The following is a 25,659-nucleotide window of genomic DNA, read 5'->3' on the forward strand; positions in this document are numbered from 1 at the left end:
ATGCCATGGGTGGATGCGTAGCACTGCATGTATTCCTTAGTTTATTTTTTTATTGTAAAGGTCGATGCTTATGAAGAGTGAGTGTCAGGTATGGTGTCAGTTCAAATGACCTTTTAGATATAAACTTCAGCTATTGCAGCTGTAAGAACTGTAAGAGCATATTGTGTCTGCCCCTGGCCTATGTGATGGTCCTGGTATAACATGAGCACAGAAGACACTGCAACGCTGTTCCAATAAATCCAAGAAAAGCCACACATAAACAAATCATAGCTCATAGTGCAGAGGACTCAGTTTATTGAAGTCAAAGTTTAACAACTTAAGTTTACAATCTGTATTTTTTGTAATATATATTCATATATATGAAACCAAAAAAGGCTACTTTAGGAAGAATAAATGTCATTTTCTTTCTTTTTTGAATATCATCTTGAGTCAGTTTTAATGTACAGAATAACAGTAAGCTAATAGTATCCTTGAAAAAGAGCAATATGTTCCTTTTTTTAATGTCGCAGTGCAACTTACATCTTACACACCTGTGCAATGTACCATGAGGTGTACACACCTGAAAGAACACACAGTGGAATCTCCCTTTACGGCCTGTTTCTGCAGGTCTACACACACAAAGATCCGTGAGGGATTAACACACACAGTCTGTGCCTACAAAAACATAACTGGCCCGCCTTTAAATCTACAGTATGTGGCCTGCTCAGTGGCACAGCACTTGGAAAGAGAAGACCAATGTTACAGATGAGAAACAGAGGTTACCGAGGTCTGCAGACTAAATACTGTATTGTAACTCTTCTACAGCTGTGTGTGTGTGTGTGTAGGATCGCCGGTATAGTCAGTCCATCGTTGCCTAAAGAGAGGGTTGGGAGGCACAGGGAAAGTGCTTGCATCATTTAGTTTCTTTGTGGTAGTCGCAAATTAACCATAAACAAAACAAAAACATGAGCTATATCTCTTGGGGGGTGTGTGTGTGTGTGTGTGTGTGTGTGTGTGTGTGTGTGTGTTTGATATTTCATGACAGTGTGACATGTTGAGAAACAAAACCTGAACCTACAGTCAAATAATTACAGTAAAATATGAAGGATAAGTACAGATAGTGGCGGAGGTGCACCAAGTGCCATTAACTCATGTCTTTCAGGGTCTTGGACACTGGGGGGCACTGTGGAGTTCTTGGCCTGTTATGCAGATGAAGCGATTCATTTGATTTTTCACAGACATTACAGACCATTCAGTGTGTGGTATATCAACCATATTCTTGAAAGGGAATCTCAAAATAGCATTTGTTTAAAGGATAAGTACGTGATAAGGTCCTTTTAGCTAACTTCCTGTCAGTCAGCAGTCCCCTCCCTCATCCCAACGTCACCACCAGATGAACGTGCAGCCGTGTTGGTCAGATAGTGTCGCGATGGAGAGCCGCGAGTCATCGTTCACGGGCACAGAGACCCGCCTCTTTATAGCACGCTGTCTCCTGATTGGAGCGTGATACTCGAAATCTAACTGTCAATTACTGCAAAGCTGAATGACTGGGAGACCTATGTTATGAACTGTGCATACTGTTTAAGTGATGGCTGTATGAATATAGAGAGATTTAAGTCGTATATAAACAAAATGATCACATACTTCTCCTTTAAGTCGTAACTGTACTGTTGTCTTTCAGGTAAGATTCCTGAAAGCCTTTGGGCATTTGTCATTCTTTTCTATGTAAACCAAAAACATCAAATTGAAAACCTCCTAGTGGTAGCATGCTAAAGGAGGGATCTGCATTAGATCAAGTCAGTGCCTCCCATCAGTCATTGTACAGTGTGTGTGTCTTCAAACACTATCGAATGAAAAATGAAAAAAAAAAAAAATCTATGAACATCAATTAAAAAGTCATCAGTACAAACAGTACTTTTGCATGTATCATGCGCTACAATGTCTAATTATCTTGCAATCATGAACGGAAGATCGAAAAAAAAAAAAAAAAAACACAAATGATCCACAATATTTTACCCTGTCCAATCAAATCAAGTCCCAGGCCATTTTTTTCTCATGCAACACATCACCAAGTAAGGGTCGTCCGTGATGTGAAATCCCCCAAACTGTCAATCGTCTGTCAATGATGGTGGTGGGTTGTCGTCTGCCTCCTATAGCTTGTTAAACTGCTAACCACCCTGCGTCTACAGAGTGAAGAAGGGGGACACTGCAAAACCTTGGCATAGAATACATCATACTTTACATTATATCTATGACACAAAACGTAAATAGATTTTATATATTCTTCTATGTTTAAATATATTTGTAGACTGTACACAAATCTTTAGAAAATGAGACGGCAAATGCATTTTTACCTGATATTTTGAACAGCAATGGTAAGTAAAGTATAGGGCCCCGATGAGACATGGACCCCTGTGATGCAGCCAATGAGATATAGAGATATAGAAAGTGCATTCTTTGTAGTGAGTGACTCCTTTTTGAAAAGAACTCTCTAGCTCTTGCATTCGCTGTTTAAGAAAGAAAAAAAAGGAAAATGTAAAAAGAAACTTAAAAAAAAGGAATTTGTTTTTTGCGCACACGCAAATAACCTACTCTCTTGTCATCCCTCCGCTACCCCGATAGAAAGCATATCACAGTGGTAGTGGAACGCGAACATTTACATCAGTATACACAGCAGTATACACTATACACAAGTCTTTGAGGACTAGAGAGAGAGAGAGAGTGAGAGAGAGAGAGAGAGAGAGAGAGAGAGACCAAAGGGTAAAAAAATGAAAAAAGAGGAGGGGATGGAAAGAAACACAGAAAGGGAAAGAAAAGGTGACAATTCAAACTCAATAAGTAGAATTGCACTCAATCAGAGAAATCTCCTTCTGCAGATACGATTGTGTTTTTTTTTTTTGTTGTGTTTTTTGTGTTTTTTTAATAGTTCACAGTTTGAAATAGTGTGCATCAAGCCGGCACAATGGTTTCCTTCAATGCTTCGAGGCGCTTCGTTTTCATGGGGGTATTCCGGCGGACGGAAAACAGCTTAAACAGATAAACCGGCATCGATGGCTACACCTTTCACAGTAGTACACCAAAAAAAAAAAGTCGTTGCCCTAACTTTTCCCACGGCACTGTCCAGTGAGATCAGACTTTGTTTGAATAACGAGTGAGGTCCCCGCAAATCAACAAGATATGCAGTGAGAGAGAAAAAGTAAAAAAGAAATAAAAAAGGTAGAGAGAGAGAGAAAGGGGGAGAACTGGTGGCTCTGGGTGCAAAGTTCATCAGTACAAAAGTAGTACAGTGCTGTGGTGAAAAGGGTTCTCCTCTGTATTGCTGCTACATAGCTCCCCCCCTTCAAATCAAGCAGAAAGAAAGAGAACATAGCAAAACCAAGAGGATACAAAGGAACCAAACACGTTAAAAAGACTCCTTTTTTCCCCCTTTTCGTTTTGCTCGACAAAGCGTGTGGAGTTTATGCTGAGTTCCATAGACAAAGGAAGATTAATGCTTTCTGCTCAGGCATGCAATAGGCACCCTGTGTGGGGGTCCTCGGGATTATCAAAAGTTCATACACGCAGGTCTCAGACTGTTCCCTCTGATATTTACACATCTTACAATGTGTGTGTGTGTGTGTGTGTGTGTGTGTGTGTGTGTGTGTGTGTGTGTGTGTGTGTGTTTGTGTGTGGGTGTGTGTGTTCGCGAGTGTGTGTGTGTGTTTGTTTGTTTGTTTGAGGTCATGCTCAGAGTGGTGATCAGGCGAGGGGATTTGGCTAATGTAAATGTGTGTGTGTGTGTGTGTGTGTGTTTCTCTGTTTGTGTATATATACGGTATATATATATAAGTATGTGTGTGTGTATCAGTTCAGTCTTTTTGCGTCTCTTTCCCCTTTGTTCTCACACGTGTGTCTCGATGAAGGAGTGTGTGTGTGTCATGAGGGGCGGGGGGGCCAGCGGGGAGAGGTCGTCCTGTCCGTTGGTGCCCGGGCTGAGTTGCAGCTGATGGCAGATGTCCGTGTAGAGGTCTCCGTGCCATTGCTTCCACTCCCTGAAGGTCTGGGAGCACAGGCCAGGCTCCTCCAGGAGGGCACAGATGACCCCCAGCTCCGACTCTTTGGCCTGGGGATGCAAAGAGACACCAGTATGGAGAGTTACCCAAATAGTTTTTCCTCACGCATATAAAAAAAAGAAGAAGTTGTAATCCGTTCAACATTTCAAGTCATTAGAGTTGTTTTCTATAGTGGCAGCTTCGGAGGTAATTGGAGATGGTAATTGTTGGCATGCCCCCCCCCCCCATTTTTTCTGGAGCCATAGTTGAAGTGTCTTCTTCTTTCGCTGTGTGTTGGTTGTCCCATTGTGACGAGTCAGACACATACGAGCGAGCCTGTGGGCGTTAGGGCAGGGACGAGCTACATTCAATTGTACTCGGAAATCGAGAACTTTCAACATGGAGGCGAAATGTGGGACCTATAGGATCATGTCTCGTAAAAAACAAGAAGAAAATCCAGATGCACTCGAAAGCATACAGGTCGGAAATCTGTGCTACTAGTTTTCAAGAAGTTGCCGGGTTCTGAGTACAATGGAACACATTCCTGCTGACTGACATTATTTGTGCACCCGGTTCGTATTACTGGGCAAAGCTGCAAAGCATTCTGTGTTCAATCACCATTGTCTTACCTCTTTGATAGGAGATAGCAACTTAAAGGTGCACTATGCAATTCATGGCAGGGGGACTTTTTTTGGGGAAGTTTTTCTAACTTCAAACAGTGGATCCAGGGATCCAATTATCCCGTTGAGAGAAGTGTATTCAGCTATGAGAATACACCTTAGGAACATTTCGCCACCTACAGTTACATAGTGCACCTTTAGCAGACAAATAAAACTTTGATGGGAAAATCTTACGGATTACAACTTTTATTCTTCTTCTTCAAATCCCCCAAAATCCTGGGCGGCTGGTGGCGGTACCTTCAGGGTGCTGCGGAGGGCCCGGACCCGGTGCAGCCTGTCGTTGAGCAGAGGGTCCCTGGCTCGCTGGGTGAAGCAGCGTCGGAGGTCCTGCCTGCTGCAGGGCCGCGGGTCACCCAGGGCGGTGACGTTGGCCTGCTCCAGGGTGCGGTACAGCTGCTCCAGCCCGTCCAGGGGCTCCTGTGGGGGGGGCTCGCGGCCCTCCGACACACGCCGCTCCCTCCCCTCAGACACCCTCCGCTCCCTCTCTCTGCTCTCGCCACGCAGCTCACGCAACTCTGACACGCCAAGGTGAGGCCCGGGCACAAGGCTCAGATTCAGGGCTACAACCACGAACGACAAAAGAAAAGAAGTTTAGATGTAGAGTGCAGCGGTGTGCTTGATATGAAATGTAGTCGATTGGTCAATGAGTCGATTGACGGTAGATTTATCTGCAGCCGTTTTGTTGATAGTTTTATCATGAAGAAAGCATATTCTGGGCAGTGGGAGTATTTGCTAGGCTATATGATGATTCTCGCACAAGGTCCTTTTTTTGTATACCATCATCTGGCCAAACTTTACTTTTCTTAATAATTAAAGATTATAGAAAAAAAAGTAAGAAATCCAATATGTAGAGAAGTAGTGTAGTAGTGAAGAATTCCATTCACAAGCATCTAACTTGCAAAGTTTCATGATAACATATAGGCTATAAGCTCATATTCCCCTATTCACTGCACCTTTAAGTAGATCTGAATATGTCCTTCAGTGCCTCAATGCTAAAAAAAATTGGCAGACTTTTAGATGCAATTTATTTTCACACCTGTCTCTAAAAGTGTTTGTGCACTTACAGGTAGAGTCAGCGATTCTGTAGAACGCTTGTTGTCAAAATCACTTTTGGTCCAAATCAGAGAATATCTCCTAATAATCCGCTCATGAGGGGACATTCACTGATTTTGAGAAAAAGTGATTTTGTCAACAAGCATTCTCCAGAATCACAATGACTCAATGGAATCCAGTGGCTCAATGATACCATTTTTACCAGACTTTCAGATTCATTTCACACTTTGTTCTCTAAACACTAACGATGTATTTTCCCTCACCCTCCTCTGCCTGTAGCGTGTCCGCAGCGTGCCCCTCTGCCTCCTCGTCCTCGCTCCGCTCCTCCATGTGGGGCACCGTGTGCAGCAGCTTGCCCGGCATGGGGTCCCTGTTCCTGGGCAGACTCTGGCTGCGCTGCTTGTGGGAGCGCCGGTGTGTGTGGCTGTGTGTGTGCGGACCCCTCTCCAGAGGGAAGGGCCCGTCCCTCTCGCGGTCCCTCTCTGCGGCGTGGTGCCTGCGTACGGGCAGCGTGGCCTGCCTGCGTCTCTCCGGGGACATGCCCTGCCTGCCTAGCCCTCCGTACAGCCCCATGTCTCCCCCCATGTCTCTCCCCATCAGGCCTCCGTACTCGCTCTCGCCCCCCGGAGCCGTCTGGAGGAAGTGCAGCCCCGCGCTGGTCAGAGGGGTCTCGATCAGGTCCTGAGGAGAAGAAGAAGCGTTGTTTTTTAGGTTGAAGAAAAAACTTCACTTTGGGTCTAATATGATAACAAATCTTTACTTTAGGCACGGGCCGATAACCGGTGTCAAGGTATACCGCGGTTTAAAAAAAGTTGAGGTTTCAAAACCACTATTCATTTCCGTCATGATGTTCTTAGGGATCACACAAGATGTTAACATAGAAGTGTATTATGTTCAGAATGTTCTAGATGTTGTTAAAACATAAAAAGATTGGGTTCAGCCGAAGTTTTGTATCATTATCTTTTTACGGAGACGTTTCAAAATAACACATTCAAGATCTGTAATCGCAATACCGTGATGTTGTGAAACCGTGAGTCAAGGTTATCATACTGTCAGAATATCATACCGGCCCATGTCTACAGTAGATTCTAGTGAGCATTCATGCATGGAGGGCAGACCACAGTATCCTGCTCAGAGTAATGGGTCAGGGTCTGATATGAGTTGTATAAAGCCTACTGAAAATGAGCTGCTTTTTACCCAATGGTTGACATGATCAAATGGTGGGAAGATTAACAATGGATCAATACGTATGGTTTCTTGAGGACTCAATGCTTACTTGAGTCTGGGGGTTACCAGGATGATGCAATTACATGTTGGTGTTACTTTGAATCTCAGGGTGATTAAAGTAGCTATGAGGAACTTTTAAATATTTCAAATTTTTCCTCTGGTGGTCATAAACTACATCTAACAGCAAACGAGACCATCAGTGCAAAGGATCCTTTTTTTTATATAGTTCTTCCTAATGCCTTTTTCATGGGTATACGCTCACCCAGGAACAACACAGTCCAAAGAGGCCGCTAGAAATGAACACAAACTGAAAGTTCCTCGTTGCCACTTTGAAGGTGGGGTCCAGACATGATGCGTCAGTAGTGAAGGTGAGAGCGGGAATACACAACACATTATCACCAAAGAACAGAGAAGAGGAGAAAATAAAAAAAACAATCTAAATAAAAATGGCTTCCAATCCAGACCTGCCAGGAGCGGCGCTCGCGATGCGTGGAGCGGCAGCCCGACGAGTGGGTGCTGGTGCTGCCCGTGCCCATGCCTTCCCCGCCCCCCCGCTGCTGCTCCTCGGCCGAAGAGTGCGAGTGTGTGGACTCGCTGGAGAAGTGTCGGCCATGTTTGGGCTCCGGGAAGGGGCTGGAGGAGTTGACCTGCAGAGGGAGAGGGAGAGGGGAGGTGGAAGAGACCATCTGTGGAGGGATGGGGGACGTGGAGGCACTCAGCGAGGGAGGGGGGAGGGGGGAGGGAGTGGAGCGCATCAGGCTCATGGAGCTCACGGAGCGGGGCAACTGGTCGTAACTCTGAAGGAAGTTGGACTGAAGGGGGAAAGAGGGGACGTATTTGCGTGTGTGTGTGTGTGTGTGTGTGTGTGTGTGTGTGTGTGTGTGTGTGTGTGTGTGTGTGTGTGTGTGTGTGTGTGTGTGTGTGTGAGGTGGACAGTGGGGGTTGTACAGATACAGAGTGGACAGAAAGGTGGAATGTGAGAACAGATAGAAGGGAAATGTGACGCGCAAAAATAAGGAGACGGAGGAAGTGTGCGACAGGAGAAGGAGGACGGACAGGAGAGTAGAAAGAGCAGAAGAAGAGCAAAAGATGAGAGCAAATAAATAAAGCAATGATATGGCAGATGAGTAACTCCAGGAATGGCTGACATGACCATGTCTTGTGGTTCGGCTGGGAAAACATGGTGACAATGCTACCTCACCTTCATGCATACTGAAGTATGTTATAGTTGTGTATGCTTAACCCCCATTGGGACACGATTCATATTACACGCAGGTAATAACAATTTAGCCATTCTCCTCTGTAATAAAATACATTTTTCCGTACGGCCTTTTTTGACAATAGGAGAATACAGGGGATCGAATAACATTTTCAAAAACAACACTCACTCACCTCATGCATTCTAGTCCTATAAGGACATACACACATTTATACATCTCATTAGTTCTGTGTTGTATTGTAGATTGCGACACTCCCTGGCTTACCCGTACCCTTTGGAGAATTTACAATAGCTACGGTGGCCTTCAAGGACAAAAAGCTAGTTACTCAAGATGGTCATCATCCACCACTGTCTCAAGTCTTTCCACAATATAAAGTGATGAGGTGAAGATGTATTTATTAGTTTATTCAATAGTAATTATTCTTCGTCTTACACACCTATGAACATTATACTCTATTTCTACCAAATCTGTTCTCGAAAAACGCTGATAAATTCTACTCACTGCACCTTTAAATGGACCTGATTGTAAAAGTAAAAACCACATTGCCTTGCCTCCCCCCTAGAGAAACCAATCCTGACCGAATGGGGCTGTGTATATCTATATATATATATATCTATATATATAGATATACTCAATGAGCGATGACAATTGTCGCCACATAGAGGTCTGATTGTAAACAAGTTCTGGCGGTGGAACAGAGAGTGGTGGTCTTGGCTGCTTGCTTTCTGAACCAGATACACTCTCTCACACTCCGATGTTTTATTAATGCTGAGAGCTCCGGTCTACTCTGTGGCGCTCTTAGGAAATCAAATATTCCATCAGGACGAAACACTGCAAAGACTATGTGTTGGAGTGTGGGTTGAGTGAGTGAGTGTAGGCTACTTACCGATGGCGTGCGGTGATAGGTATCGCACATGGACGAGGGTCCCTCCTGTTTGAGCGTCATGGAGCCATCCGTCTCGTCCTGATCACTCTCACTCCAGTAGTCTGACATTGAGAAGAAGAAAAAACAGAGAGAGAAACGAGTGACTTTCAGACACTCAGGGGTGACAGGTTAAATGTCTAGGAAAAATCTAGTCCTTTTTTTTCTTTCTTTTATATCCCTGACTTATTTTTTTTTAACAATGTCTCATTTTAAGTATTCATTTTCAATATATGTATGTATATATTTGATGTATTTATTTAAAAATGTCTTTGTACTCTTATACTCAAATACTTATTTTTCTTTATCTATAGACTTATATTCTCTTTAAAATTTGATCGACATTATTTAAAAAAAAAAAAATTTGTTTTGTTATTATTTGAGCATGACTCAAACATGTATTTGTCAATTGTATGTCCCTGAGAAACGTAATAAACAAAGAGGGGGTTAGGAAAAATCTCTAGTGTAGTGAACCAGACTCACCTTCATCAAGGCGGGGCACCTTGTCATCTGGCGTGTAGCCAATAGCAGCGAGCCCCAGCCGGTTCATCCACCTATAGGAAACAAGGAAAGGAAACAGAAAAAAAGCAAATGTGAGTCATTGAAGGATAGATGACTTTTTCATGTCTAATGCATCTTCAGTTGGCACTCCCAATGTCGTGGTAAAGGTGACTGTATGACAATAAAGGCTTTCTTATCTTATCGTATGAGAACAGGAGCATGGCGGATCATACTAGGTAAATGGAGGGTGATGAATAAAAAAAAACTTTCACTTTAAATAATTCAAATGGAGTCTCTTAACAGTTGACATCCGTCTCACTGACTCCATTCCCCTGATGAGGAGAGCAAAGCACAGAGAGATAATTAGAGGGAGGAGAGAAGTGACAATCCTCCCTCCCATTCTCTCTTGACAGTGAGTCTCAGATGGGGTTCTCTCTGCCTGCTTGTCTGTCTGTCTCCCTAGTCTGTCTGTCTTGCTGTCTGTCTGTCTGTCTGTCTTGCTGTCTGTCTGTCTGTCTGTCTGTCTGTCTGTCTGGCTGGCTGTCTGTATAGTATATCTGTCTGTCTGTCTGTCTGTATGTCTGTCTGACTCTACTCTACTCTACTCGCCTTCTTTGGTTTGCCACTACGTAAACATGTTGTGATGGCACTTTAACATGTATGACTTTTGGGTATTAAGATATAAAAGCATTTGAAACTTAGGAATGCTTAGAGAGGATTTAGTAAAGGAAATAAAGAGAGAGAAGAAAAACCATCAGTCAATCATCGGAATGTTTTGGTTGAACTTGAACAATGTTTCTTTGTGTTGTCAACTGGCAGAACCTGATCTCAGGTCACAGTTTGTTCTGGTCACTTGTTTTCTTGACAGTACGACCAAACTCAACAGATACAGTAACTTAAGAAGGCTGCTTTTTCACATTTAATCCAGTGAAACAACAATGGCCGCTGTCACTTAAACACGTGATAGGTGCTTCTTATAGGTTGCAGTGTAAATATATTGAAATGAAATGAACCATGTGTTTCCCTGGTGTGTGTGACGTACTTTTAAGGACTGTTTCTCGTGGGGGGGAAAAAAATGAAAGGAGGAAGATTTTAATAATTTGTTTTGTTTCTTTTGCATTTTGAGAATGAGTTGAAATGTTAAAAATGAATTCAAACTCTCCATATCAGTGCCAACATGTCGAGATCAAAGTCAACTCCTCTGTTTGTTTCTCCTTCTGAACAGACCCAAATGTTCTGAACAATCTGTCCAAAGTTCTACTTTTTAAAGACTTATTTCCACACTGTGCTTATGCACTACAAGAGAAGCACTGCCCTTGTTACTAAAACCAATTCTGACAGACATATCTACACAAGGCTTTTTGTGCGTGTGTATTAGCAAAAGTGTATGGGCACAAGATGCAAGTTTGATTGAAGTCTGAGTTTATTCTTTGACACTTTGACAAAATGCTATAAATAATGATATATTTTCCTATTCTTTTTTTTCTTCTTAATGTACTACCCCTAATACTAATGAATCCCAATCAAATGGGCTAAGGCTGAGTGCATTGCCGAGATGTCAAGGAACAGAAACACATTGCTGATTTTTTGGTGTTTTCGCAGGACTTTTCTGTAAATAAGGAATCATTTACAAAAACACCAGCCTTATATCAGTCCGTTTTCAGCATCAGTTTTGTCTTGAATAGCTGTCTATGTTGTGCCCGTAGCCCATTTCTACCATTAAAAACTTTCTCAAGACACCTTGAGCATTTTTCTGAACTAACTTTACCATCAATTCCACAACAGGAATCAGCATGTATATTTAGTTCTAGTTCTAGCATTCTAACCCCCAAGAGAACTCTCTACTTTCGCTACTCGGGATGGCGCTTGCATGTTAACATTTTCCGAAGATCGCAACTGCAGACAGTAGTATAACTACTATAACTCGCCTATGTCACAAATCCACATCTACGTGCTCTGGAAAAAACCACGATACATTTCTGTATAAGGATCCAGTAAGTATTCTGCTGTTTCTCTATATATACCAACAAACCCCTACTCACTCACACACATATACAAATACACATGAAAAAGTCTGCAACAGAGCTTTCACACATGAACCTGTAAGCGCTGTATGGGAGTAAATATAGCTGGTTAATTACACTTTCCCAATTATCTCTACATGTTATTGAGCAGAGGTGTGGGGATAATTAGTGCTCATCAGTTCGCACTCCTGCAAGCATTCGTACGATCTTGCTCTCACATAAGGACATGTGACACACACACACAGATTGACACAGACACACACACACAGACATACACACACACACACACACACACACACACACACACACACACACACACACACACACACACACACACACACGTACGTACACAGTTTTACATTTAACAACAGAAGGCCAAGCTCATGCCTAATTCATGCACTGTGTTGTGTGGGCTGTTGCCTTGTGTAAACTCGGTTTACTCAGTTAAAATATTCATGAGAGAACACATGCGTTCCCAGCATCCCACTATTGTCCACATTAAGGAGAGACACTGCAGGCAAAAAACATTGGTTTTTTTCAAGCACTGGTCGATTTTGAGATTGTTTGTCTATTTTGCTTGTATAACATGTCTACTTTCATACTGGTATAAATACAAGATCCAAAATGCACATTCAACTGTTATTTTGCTAAACCTTGTCTGTTTGCGTCGGTCTATTTCTCCTACAACCATCTTTAACGGCCATTAACTCATCGTTATTTTTTTTCTCGAAACTCTGAACTAAAAATCTCCACTTCTAAAGAACTTACATCAACTAAACTTTCCATAATGATTCTAAGCACTATTCTGAAGGTTATACAGAATAATGTGTTCATACATTGTTCATTTTCTGATTTATGATCATTTTATTTCTAAGAACATGCCAAAAAAAAAAGCATTTTTATGACCTGTACATGGTATGTTTTTATTTATAAAATGAAAAAAAAATTCTGTAAAAACTTTGGAGTCTTTTATGTTCTAAAATGTAATGAAGATTTTAACTCTGGCTTAAACCAACATATCGATATTTTTTAGTTTTTTAAAGAGATGCAAATGTATGCACAATGAGTTAGTTATAACATTATAACCACATTTGCATACTTATTTAAAAAATGTTTTAATTTAAAACAAAAAGGAATAATTATTTTGATGTACTGTAAGGAATCAACTGGCAAAGCTTCATGATGATATCTGACTATAGGTGAATAATGTCCCCGTATTGACCTGCAGTGGCTCACCCTAAAGACACAAACACATACACACACACACCCACACACACACACACACACACACACACACACACACACACACACACACACACTGCGAAAGGCTCACAGTGACACACACTCACTCACCTGTTCATTTCCTCCAGGCAATCTGTGGCGAAGAAGAAGCTCTTGATTTTTGGATGACAGGCTTTGAAGGCACTGTAGTCAGTCAGGGAGAAGAAGACTGATTAGTTATGTGTGTGTGTGTGTGTTTGCGTGTACGTGCGCTGCGTGGTAGGTAGTTTTTGCATGTTCATGTTGTGTGGGTGAGAGCGAATGTGCTTGATTAGTCATTTTGGCGACATGCGAGGGACACTCACAATTTCCGTCTGCACTCTATGGCTCGGTCTATTCTGAACTCTGGGAGGCTGATGAAGCCCTCAGCCTTCTCATCCTGCAGGCACACACACACACACACACACACACACACACACACACACACACACACACACACACACACACACACACACACAGAGTGGTAGTAAGTCAACAACACAGAAACAAAATGTCATACATACTGATATAGCTATTTACAGTAATTTTAGGTTAGGAGTACTTCTAGTCAAGAGTATGAAAACAACATATGCTGTTGACGTTGGCTTGAATAAACTCCTTTCTCCAGCGGACATGAAGAAGATAGATGAGCTATGGCTATGCTCCGTAGAAGACTTAGTTATACAAACAAACATATCACATTCACATTTTTCTTTATAATATTGGAAGTGTTCTAATAATCCATTCTTCCAAACATGTTAACTAAATCTTTGGGTCATACAGTAGGTTGTGTGTTCATATGAGATCAGAATGCTCTGAATACATTAGACTAATCAGTGGAGTTCTCCGTTAATTTCCCTATTTTATATTGAGGCTGTGATATTGGACTGTTTTGAATTTGACTTTTGTCGGTTAAGTAGTTTTAAAATAACTGAATATGGATGCAGGGGGGAAAACCCTATGTTCCAATCCCCATACGTTAGAAAAAAGATTTAGGATGTCCGAATTATTGTGGTCAGATTTAGTATGCTTGAAAATACCGGGATGTCTACTACATCCGACTGAGATTTTTAGTGTTCAAATCAGCATGCTATTCGGGCGATTCTGTCCCACAATCCAGTGCGCTCCGGAAGTGACATCACATCGAAGGAGCTTCCGTATGAAAAAAAAAAACGCGTCGGATATTAAAGAAAGAGGCAAAATCAAGTCTCAATGTTATGAGGAAATAAATAAGTACAAGGTATGCCCCAATTGTAGCATACTGCTTCCTAACTAGATTTTTGTACAGTCAGCTGTAGTATGTAGAATAGAAAAAAAAGGGGGTATGCGATTTGGAACGCAGGAAAAGTGTTGCCTAATAAAAACTAAAGGGGTTGGACTCTGCTAGTTGATGGTGATGCCTTACATTTTGGTTGGTGTACCAGTAGAGGCAGGACTCTTTGAGGATGAACCAGTACTTCCTCCATTTCTGGGTGAAGTATCCTTTGGCGTCTTTCTTCTTCCAGAGCCAGCCCTCACAGTCCCCGTGGCCCAGGTCCTTACAGGAGATTCTCCGTCGGCTGGCGCTAGTGAGGGAACCTGCACGGAGGGGGGAATACAATCATGTTAATACTGATATTCATTTTGAAATTAAATGAAGAATAATAAGATATCTAGAAGTGAAGCCATGTTTTTTTTGTGGTTATAGCCAGGCACTTACAGACTGAATCCAAATGTTACACCAAATGTTTTGAAGTCAGCAGAAGCTTAAAGGTGCAGTCAGCTGTTCTGGAGAGAGCTTGTTGTCAAAATCACTGTTCGTCCAAATCAGTGAAAATCTCCTCTCAAACCCCACACTGTCTATTCTGTGTGTGTTTGGGTTTACAGAGCCTAGGCTGTCTATTGAAACTGGATTTTTCTTTTTGTATTTGTAAGGATTCTCCAGAATCGCTGAGTCCACCTTTAAAGTATGGCTTTCTTCCTTTCAAATCTGTATGAACTTTTAAATCCCTCCAAAATGAATAATTTGTTGCACATCTACAAAGCTAAAGAATATTCAGATGATGATTATGTAAGTGATAAATCAGGACCCTAAGAAAAGTCAATCATCATTTTGGATTGGTGGGGTGCTTTGTAAATGCAAAATGTCAAGTTTCTATTTTGCAAGTGTAGTACTACTGTTGTTGCACCTGTGTTTGCATCTAGTCTTTTGCAAATTCTTATCATATTGGGCACGTCTCTACTTTTCTCATTTGATATTTCAAGCCATTCCCTCTTCTCACAGGCACGTCATGTACATGCCAGTCACAGTATTCCCAGGGGGCGGCAGTGGCGAAGTGGGCAGGGAGGTCGCCTCTGGAGTGCAGGGTCAGAGGGTCGATCCCCCTGCCTACCTGCCACATGTCGAAGTGTCCTTGGGAAAGACATTGAACCCCGAATTGCTCCCGATAGTTAGCTTGCACCCTGCGTGGTAGCTGCTGATATCAGTGTATGAATGTGAGTGTGATTGGGTGAATGTGTACAAAACAATGTAAAGCGCTTTGAGTCTGTGAAAAACCAGGGGAAAACGCTGTATAAGTGGAGTCCATTTACCATTTACAGATTAGGTTCATTTTGGCACAATTTTGGGGGAGAAAATCTATATGCTATTATCATCAACACTGGTAAAACTGCAAGGATCACACACATAGAATAAACACAGTGGAAAATGCAGCAGTGCGTCTACCTTTACTTCGCCTTTTGGTTTTCGTTCTTAGAGAGGTGTAATGGAAAGACTAGAGAGGGGAGAGAGAGAGACAAATTGTTGAAACATTAAAAAAAGACATTCGGATACACTTTTCAAACTTTTTGACACACACACACACACACACACACACACACACACACACAGAGGTGGCAGCCCATTCACTCTCCATGTTTAGTGTATCTTTGTATTCTAGCAGAGGCACCCGGCTGAGAGGATTAGAGGCACAGAGGGATCACAATAGGAAACATTGCCTAATCCAGGAAGTGACCTATACCACCTGTGATGCACCACTCAAAGCTGAAAGCATAGTGACGTCACGATGCTTTAACCTTTGCTATTCCAGCCATTTGGAACAATGAAACGCATCTAAAAAAGGTTAGAGATGTTACTAATATTGTATTAAAAGCAATTGGGGATGAAAATAACTGACTTCTTATCAACGTATATAGTAATTGAATTAAAAAGAAAAGAAAAACAGCCAGTGTGGCCACAAGTGACAATTCCACGACAATGCTAAATTATAACATTTAGTGTAAAAAGAGGTCTCAAAATCAGTCTTTTTATTCAGCAATAGCTTCAGTATGTAAAGTTGGTTAACATTGGCTAGTACAATAGCAGACAAACTGAATTGAGTAATTGTGCTTTTAGTTGCATGTAATTTGCAAGAATAAGCTTTGATTTTCTTCTTATTAATCACAATTTGAAATCTGATTTTGTCTGCTAACACACCTGGATTGTTTACTATCATCATAGGATCTGACATTACCAGTAGCTGAATACACCTGCAGGCTATTTATCAACGATGAATACTGAGTCACTGTGTACAGCTTCCTTTGTCACACTAACCTCATTAGCTATTTACCTAATCCACTGCAGAGATAACAACCTGAAAATGTGCCTGCTGATTTTCTTACATTAAAGTAATAATGTTTCAGAATGTTTGGAATAAAATAAATGATTATGGAAAAATTTTGAAAAAAACTGATGTTGAGATAACAGCCATTAAGGATGTTTGTAAAGGAGAGATGTAGAGACGCAAACAGACAAGGATTAGTAAAATACACATCTAAATGTACATTGTGGACCATTTATGTATACTAGTATGTAAGAAAACATGTTATGGAAGCAAAATAGCCCAAAAATCAGAAAATTGACCAGTGCTTGAAAAAAATAAACGTTTGGCCTGTAGTGTCACACCTTCAAATATGACCTATCAGGAGTATGCATAGATTAATAAAAACATATAGAGTTAGAAAAACAGCGTCATATCATTACCTGCTGTCCTACCTTCCTCATGGAGGCTGCTCCCGAGCTTCCTGAGCCAGAGTACCTGCAGGAAAAGACCAGCGGGCTTTAAAAGAACCACAACACAGTCTTATAACTCTTTCCATCAATCACTAGCATGCACATCTTGTCAAACAAACACAGACTACAACTCACCTGTCTATTGTGTCTGCTCGCAGCGTGTCGGCTCCTCGCTAACAGACAGAAGGAAAAAAAGACTTTGTTAAAAAAATAAAAATCCTCCTCACCTACATGGCTGCTACACACACACACAGTTATTTAGCATTCTTTATTAATAATTATTACATTTGATTAATTTCATCACGTGACAGATCATTTTTTGTCCGATTGCACGCTTCATTTTCTGGTGACTAATAATTGAATCAGGTGTGCTTGTGCATTCATTGTTCCCAGTTGTGAAGCTGACATTAACCTTAACTGTTTTCCTTCAAATGAATTGCACTTTGCTGAAATTCCAAAACACTATCAAAAATAATTTTTGTGTGGACACATAAAAAAAGAGCTTTTTTTGGACAAATGCATGGAGGAAGAAACTCAAGGTCCGGGTCATTTGAGGGTCAGGGTTGGATATAGCACCATAGCCATTAGGTATAATCATCATTTCATAACTAATCCATGCTTTCACTATTATGATTACACAAGTGATTGAATGTACCTGCACTGCTATAGGTTACTTTACTGACAGCTACAAGCACACACATTACATTTCACTACAACTTGTATTTCATTTTGTGTTGCTAAATAAGAAGGTATATTGAGTGACTAGAAAAGGTCTCACACAGAGAGAAAATGAGCAGGTCATTGAGGTTAGCGCTTGTTAGTGCATAACGGTTTACTACATGTGCCAACGAACAGATATGAGTCACCACTGCGATAAACACACGGTGGAGAGGGTTAGAGAGACCTGCTGGCACGCTATGGATGGGTGTGTTTGATTGTGTGTGTGTGTGTGTGTGTATGTGTGTGTGTGTGTGTGTGTGTGTGTGTATGTGTGTGTGTGTGTGTGTGTGCGTGTCTTTGCGTCAGTCGTGTTTTAAGCACAGTCTGTCAGTCGTGTTTTAAGCACAGTCTGTCAGTCGCGCTTGTAATTGGTCTGGCTGATGCTGAGTCATCGATACGTGTTTTGCGATGTGTGTGTGTGTATGTGTGTGTGTGTGTGTGTGTGTGTGTGTGTGTGTGTGTGTGTGTGTGTGTGTGTGTGTGTGTGTGTGTGTGTTTGTCCGGAATAAACTCCTATTTAGACCCAGGCGTGTCTGAGGAGATGGGGATATTAGGATGAGTTAGGCGAGTCGTGAGATGGCTACCCCGCATACAAATGCAATCCTCTGTGTGAGGGTGTGTTTGTTTGTGTATACCTGTGTGTGTGTGTGTGTGTGTGTGTGTGTGTGTGTGTGTGTGTGTGTGTGTGTGTGTTTGTTTACTGGCGTGTTCGTGAGGAGAAAACACAAAGTTACAGAGGGCCGTGTCTTAGAGAGTGTCAATCTCATAATCCGTGAAGTTGGCAGCCATGCAATGACACTGATCATCCTCTCTCTCCTTTTGTCCCCTCTACCTGACACACACACACACACACACTCTCTCTCACACACACACACACACACACACACACACACGCACGCATGCGCACACACACACACACACACACACACACACACTCACACACACACACAGAGCAATGTGTGTGGATCTTTGAACATCGTGACATATGTCAACCGCAAAAAGGAAAGACATCAAATGTTTCAATAGATTGTGGCATGTTCATTCCAGTTTGTTAAGTAACACAAAGATGTTTAAAGCCTTGAAGAGTATTTTAATAGCTCTTTCATCACAACAGCATACTTTTGACGAAACAAAATAGGTGAGGCACAGGGGTTACTTAAGGATGATGATGGTTAAATTCCATTCTGCTGCCCTTATCTTCCTGCACCGTGCAAGCTCACACACAGTCAAACCTGTCATGATTTATTATGACACTTAAATGACAGCGCCATTGTCAATTTTCCCAATAAAAAGTTTGTTTTTGCATTAAGGCGTGTGTGGGATGGACTCAAAATAAAAAGTACAGTACATATGGTTCCTATGAAAAGAGCCAGCATAACAGTGTGGTAAACAGTTGAGCTCAGGGGAATGCAATTCTTTCAGGTTTTAGCTGTAGATGATGCTAAAGTCAGGGAATTTGTTTAATTGTTGCTGTCGTATCCTTTAAAAGGTGAACTATGATACTTTGGGTGTGTCAGAGAAGTGAACATTTTCTGAGATATGAATCTCATGAATAAACAACCTTTTGTCTAGGGAAAATTGGATCCTTGGAACACTTCCTGAAAAGTAACAGTTTCACTGTTGTTGTTTACAGCAGCAGGGCCCACAGTTTGCTTTACAAACATATTCTAGTCTTACTGATTCTGATTCTGTGAATTTGAATTTTAAAAAAGCACCACTGAAAAAACATTAGCCTTTTTTTGCCTCTTGAAGGTGCACTATGTAACTTTGGGTATGTCAGAGAAGTGACACTATGTCAAGGTATATTCTCATATCTGAATTGACCTCTAGACACTTAAAAAGTGAACTATCCGAAAAGTTACTCATTCACTTTACAGCGGCAGCGCCCACAGTTGTGTTTACAACCATTCTCTCGTCTTGGTTTCCTTAAAAAAAAAATTAGTTTTGATTTATAATGATAGAATTATTCAATACTCAGAAAGACATTCGGAGTAGATACGTAAACTAACTGCAGACTTTGCAACTGTAAACGAAATATCCCTCCGCTGAAACTGCAAAGTGCACCTTTAATAACTGATGAACCTGATTCTGAAAATGTGTGTGTGTGTGTGTGTGTGTGTGTGTGTGTGTGTGTGTGTGCGTGCGTGCGTGCGTGCGTGCGTGTGTGTATACGTACAGGCAAAGGCTCGGGTGGCTGGTCTAGGCGCAGGGTGGAGGACAGCATGGAGGGGCTGATGGGGAAGCTAGGGCTGCTGGGATTGCGGCTCTTGCGTCGGGAGCGTCTGGTGGAATCCCTCCGGCTCTCCCTGCCCGGACCCTCGGGCTCCTCCTCGATCACCAGGATCTTGTCATCGCTGAGGTAACGCAGGAGGGAGTTGTCTGAATCTGTGGTGGGCCGGGGAGGGGTGAGAGCATGTTAAAGAGATGGACAGGGGCTCAACAGAATGGGAGGGAAGTTAGAATAGAATCGGAAGGAGGATGGGGTTGGAGATAGCTTTATTTGCCTCATTTCCACATGGGCGGTGTGGTTCAGTTCAGTTCAGTTCAGGCTCGGCACGCTTTTATTTGCATTTCCACTGTCAAAAGTTGGGAAGGGTCCCACGATAAGAAAGCCGAGCCGCACATTTTTATTTTCGGGACCCTTTTTGTTAGGGTACCAAGCAGGCCAAAGGGTGGAGCTACTCTGTTGATTGGTCAAAAAAATCCGTTCCCTAACCCTCACCCATATACTTTATACTATACTCTGCCCGCGGTTATTGCCGTCCAACATGAACCCCGCCTACCAAGTAAAAAGGTGCTGTCTGCAATGCAAATGCAGGCGAGATCTAGCGTCACAGTGCCAACCCGAACCGTGCCGACCCGAATGGCTCAATGGAAACGTTTCTCGAGTCGAGGGAAACCCCCAGAGAAGAGCTGACGGATGAGGGTGAATAGACCTTTACAGATAAGAAGAGCCAACAGGAAGGGATCATAAAAGTGCCTCAGAGCTGTAGCATCTGATATGGATCCACAGCCGCAGACATAAAGCTAATCTGTTTGCAGTGATTATGATGATTTGGAGGGCACCACTGATAAATCTTATCAATCTGCAGGAAGTTTTTTTCCGCTTTAGCTCCCGGATAGAATAAAAAGCGTTCCACCTAATGTGTTTATTATCCATATTCTAAAATGTGAAAAGCTTAAAATGTGACTTGGAGAAAGAGGAGAAAGGGCCAGGCAGACCCCCCCCCCCCCCAACACTAGTATTGTGCTTTTAATGTTATTCATTGACTGTCTGATGGTAGAGTGGAGGAACCTCGGCCGAATACAGATTCTTGTCTGGCCACAAAAATGGTGAAGCTGGTGCTTAGAATTAGTCACAAAGCGAAAAGAAGAAACCCTCTTTTCCAGGGCAGCTGTATAAATGCAATGTCCTCACATTTATGTCTTTACTTGTCAAATACATACCTGGAAGATATGTATCCTCACACAACCACACCACCATGGATAACCAGAGGATGAGCTGAAATGTGTTGAGAGAGCTGATTATGGAGGAAAAAAAGCACGGCACCGGTCCGACCTGCCTGTGAGGGGTTGCTGTGTTTTTGGACTGTGTGTGTGTGTGTGTGTGTGTGTGTGTGTGTGTGTGTGTGTGTGTACCTCGGCTCCCTCTCTTGCCCAAGCTGGGTTCCTTAGGCTCGGCCATCCAGTTATATTCGGGAGGCATGGAAACAGGCCTGAGGTCACCTGGAACGACCAATCAGCAATCAGATAGCCTGCTAGGGGGATTTGGAGGGAGTGGGGGGGGCAGTGAGGCAGTGACTGTGTGGGAGACAGCTGGAGGGGTGGACAGGTGAGACAAAGTGTGTGCAGGTGAGTGGGGGAGGAATGGAAGACTCTCAAGGGGCTATAATATCTATGACATGTAAGGCAAAGGTCAAATGTCCTTAGTTTTGGGTTTTGGTTTCGAGTTAAGTTTTCTATTCATAGTCGGTGTAATGCAAATATGCGGCTGACCTACACTCACTTCTGTTCCTGAATGCATCATGTGTATCTCTTTGCTTTAATGTGGATCGTGCTTAAATGTATTTAACAATCCAGCATACACCTAGCAACATTAGCATTTAAAAAGAAATGTAAAGCTCAAAAATCGAGGGTCTAAGATTAAAAAATATCATGATATGTTCAGTCAAACAGGCAGTTTTGCAATGTACCATGACGTACTGTTTGTTCTCCTACACACTTGGAAAACAAAAATAACTTATAAGATATAACAAAATGTAGTACAATATATAGATTCATATTATTGTCTAAGGACACAGGGTGTCTTGAAGCTCCCTGAAGCAAATTGTTATTTGTGATACTGGGCTATATACTGCAAATTAAAAAATGACTTGACTTGACTTGAGTCCAGTTGTGTTCTTCATTGATGACCTGTCTACAGTTCAGTAGATTTATAGGACAACACATGGCCCTTGCCCGTCACATCATAGGCCCCTTTAGAGTCTCTCAACAAGGTACAGGATGTCTAGGGAAGCTGCTTTGAACAAGGGGTGGGGTGGGGGGGCGACACCATGGACGTATTATACCAGGGACACAGGTGGCGGGGCAGACAGGGAGCTGGAGACAAGTGTTTTTGGGACTGACCCATCCGTGGCATGTGATCAGTGTTGTTTTGGTGCAAGCGCACGAAACAAAACGAAAAAAGACACAAAGAAGCAGAGCCATGGAGCGATGAGTGATGAAACAGATAAGGAGGAATTCTGAGGAAAAAGGTGAGGTCATGGCTGGTGTGAGAGCACAATATGCTGTTCTACTAAACAAACACACACAGGGCCGGAGACAGGCAGACAGACAGATAGACAGACAGACAGACAGACAGCACTGCCAAATTCACACTGTCTGGTTGCCTCTGTGCGTCTTACCATGGGTGGGGGTTTTGTCCCGCCTGCGAACCCCTGTATTGCGGCCCCCCCTGTCATAGTCTGGCCCGGGCGGTCCGTCTCCCTCCAGCAGGGAGAAGAACTGACCACTGTCCTGGTCCAGGTAGTAGCTGACGGCCTCCGAGCCTTTAGAGCCCGACTGGGAGCTCACGCTGTAGCGGCTGATGTCATCGCATGACATCAGACCCAGCTCCTCCCTAAAAGGAGAGCACAGATGTCAACGTCAAATCCAACGTTAGCACGTTTCAACAACAGGACAAAAAGGTAGCATGAAGTGCTATATCCCCCTACTCCCCAACTGCAAACAGAGCAGTACATGATTACTTGTTTACTTAAAAAAAATTAAAAAAAAATAAAAAACACTTTATAAAACATAGGAAAAGCTATAATTGAAAAACTTTAGGAGACAGCAGAGACCGAACTCTCAGCAGCCGAAGTAACAGAAATGTTGAAAGGTGGAAGATAAAATATATAAATAAAATAAACCCAACACTAGGGTTAGGTAGATACATGAGTAAAATGATAATACTATGCATGAAAGGAGAGACAAAGACACTTAGGTATAAAATATGTGTGTGTGAGGAGCCTGACCTGGTGCTGTAGAGTCCAGAGACGGGGGAGAGGATGTAGACGTCCTGGGCGTCCATCTTGGACATGCCCAGAGTCCCTCCAGGTGTCGGGGAGGTGCTGGTGGGGCTGGTGGGCACCGGCTGGGGGGAGAGAAGGGGGTAGAGAGGTTAAGTTAAGTTATATCTTTATTAGTCCATTTACACTAGGCACATTGAAATTTGTCTTTTTCGCATATCCACTCTCAAGTTACCACTCTCCCGCAGGGGGTGGTCAGAGCGCAGGGTCAGCCATAGCACAGCGCCCCCTGGAGCAGTTTGGGGTTAAGTGCCATGCTCAAGGACACAATGATAGAGATGGTGCACCATAGATGTAATACCAGCCGCCACTAGTTTTACAAGTAACACCTTCCTGTCCGCTGCCGGGGATTGAACCACCGATTTCATTTGCAGTTGCTGGTCGGCCACCACTTTCCTCTCTAGGCCATCCTACCGCCCTATGACTCTATTATACAGTACGGGCACCTTTTCTTTGGATTGTAATTAGAGGATGGTGAGGGGGATCTCAACCTGCTGCAGTCACTGAGTATTATATATTTTTTTGCATCAAAGAAAAAAAAGGAAAAAAAAAGTGGGAAAGGGAAGCTTTTATTTGTGAAATCTTCCTTGTGATGCAGCTTGTTTTAAAGCTTTAGTGTGTATGGCTTCTGTCGCCCTCATGAGGAATTATAAGTAATTACAAAAACACTGTAGCCGCATTTACAGTACATGAGGTAAGCCATCGTTGACCGTGCATGGATTTTATATATTTTTTTCCTCAGCAGTCGAATCAGCCATACTGAGAAATACAGAGAAGAAGGTTTTGTGGAGCTGAGCAGGTTTAATCAACGTTGTGACAAATAGTTTGCCGATGGCCTGAATGTAACAGACATTCATTTAGGCTATTTGAAAAAAAGTTACGTACAACAAATCACAAAACAGATAGTTGTATACACAAAGCCTTGTTGTGTGTATGTTTTTATATCTGTCTGACTGCACAGCCTCTCCCACGGTCAATCGCTTCTATCCACTATTCTGTCATTTTGTCTGAGGCCCTCTTCACTCACACAGGGCTCTCCATGTCTGTTCCCATGACAACCTCCTCTCTCTCTCTCTCTCTCACTCTCTCCTCATCCCTCTCTCTCAAGCTACAGGGGAAGAAGAAGAAGAAGAAGAAGAAGAAGAAGAAGAAGAAGAAGAAGAAGAAGAAGAAGAAGAAGAAGAAGAAGAAGAAGAAGAAGAAGAAGAAGAAGAAGAAGAAGAAGAAGAAGAAGAAGAAGAAGAAGAAGAAGAAGAAGAAGAAGAAGAAGAAGAAGAAGAAGAAGAAGAAGAAGAGGACAGAGATAAGAAGCTAGCGTGGCCTCCCAGTCCTACCTCAGCTTCACTCAAGGACACGTGCATTCATTGATCATCAGTGGCCTCCATCCACAAGGAGAGGACACCTTGCTTTTGATGTCACGGAAACTCACAGTCCTAAATTTACAGTGAATGTACTGTATATTTGTTTGTTATGTTGTATTGCTTGGTGGAGAAGTATTGTCTGTAGTGTTTTAATGTCATAACAAAAAAATTATAATAATACAATTATATTTGTTCACAGTCGGGGTGATAAATGTGTTTGGAAATCGTGGCGACAACTTCCCCCCGAGGAAGTTGTTTCTCGGGTATTGAAAAATGGGGTCTATCAATGTAAACGTGTCCTCTTTGTTTACCTCCTTTTTTTAATTATATTTATATGCTTTTTGTTTTGGGTTATTATTAGTTTGATGTCTAATGCTTAATGTGGGTTTGACATCATCCTGGGATAGGATATATGTACTATCCTGTGCTGTTCATGTTGTGTTTGTTTGGAAGATATTGTATGTAAATCATCATGGTGGAAGCATGACATGAAATGAACAGAATAATATGATAAAAGAAATGGGGTGTTTTGCTGTATATGTCTGAAGAGGATGCTCCATTTTAGAAAAAGAGGAGACAAGAAGCGAGTGTGGACAGAATGGATAAACAGACACAGAGGGCCGAGCAACAATGAGTGGTTGGCAGCGCTCTCATTAAGCAGGCCCAGTCAGTGTTTCATCATTTCATCAGCAGTGCATTAGGCAAATTCATTTTATATTCAACACTTTTATTCCATCTCCGACCGGGGGCCCACTCTTCTCTATCTTCAATCTCTTTTTACTCTCTTTTCTCGCACTCTCTCCTCTTGTGACGGCAGCTTACAGTAAGACGGCTTCGCAATAAATAATGAAGACGGGGCGAGAGAGACAGAGGGAGGGAGAGAGAGAGAGAGAGAGAGGGAGGGAGAGGGGGAGAGGGGGGAAAGAGAGAGAGAGAGAGAAAGCGAGAGAGGGAGTATGGATGCTAGGCAGGGGAGCTGTGCAGTGTGGTGACTGGAGCCGAGAGTGAAAACAGTAATTTAGTGATTACAGCCCACTGCTGCCTGCCTGCATGGAAAGAGGGAGGTGGTTAGAAGTAGAGTAAA

At 42.5% G+C, this 25,659-nt stretch overlaps 1 protein-coding gene across 1 annotated transcript in view; it reads right to left on the minus strand.

Annotated features, from left to right (window-relative positions):
- Positions 1-3,859: 3,859 nt before the first annotated feature.
- Positions 3,860-25,659, minus strand: part of LOC307256531 (connector enhancer of kinase suppressor of ras 2) — a gene marked incomplete at both ends in the record, with an annotated part of 65,599 nt that continues 43,799 nt past the window's right edge. Inside the window, 16 exons of the mRNA XM_080035537.1 lie at positions 3,860-4,081; positions 4,928-5,250; positions 6,007-6,424; positions 7,435-7,782; positions 9,077-9,177; positions 9,596-9,666; positions 12,991-13,062; positions 13,224-13,297; positions 14,303-14,475; positions 15,602-15,650; positions 16,910-16,952; positions 17,063-17,100; positions 19,824-20,032; positions 21,287-21,373; positions 22,552-22,766; positions 23,161-23,279. Of these exons, the coding sequence (XP_079891663.1) occupies positions 3,860-4,081; positions 4,928-5,250; positions 6,007-6,424; positions 7,435-7,782; positions 9,077-9,177; positions 9,596-9,666; positions 12,991-13,062; positions 13,224-13,297; positions 14,303-14,475; positions 15,602-15,650; positions 16,910-16,952; positions 17,063-17,100; positions 19,824-20,032; positions 21,287-21,373; positions 22,552-22,766; positions 23,161-23,279 (2,562 nt within the window). The remainder of the gene's footprint in view (positions 4,082-4,927; positions 5,251-6,006; positions 6,425-7,434; positions 7,783-9,076; positions 9,178-9,595; positions 9,667-12,990; positions 13,063-13,223; positions 13,298-14,302; positions 14,476-15,601; positions 15,651-16,909; positions 16,953-17,062; positions 17,101-19,823; positions 20,033-21,286; positions 21,374-22,551; positions 22,767-23,160; positions 23,280-25,659) is intronic.

The sequence above is a fragment of the Ammodytes marinus genome (assembly GCF_949987685.1).
Source record: "Ammodytes marinus genome assembly, chromosome: 10".
NCBI classification, from domain to species: domain Eukaryota; kingdom Metazoa; phylum Chordata; class Actinopteri; order Uranoscopiformes; family Ammodytidae; genus Ammodytes; species Ammodytes marinus.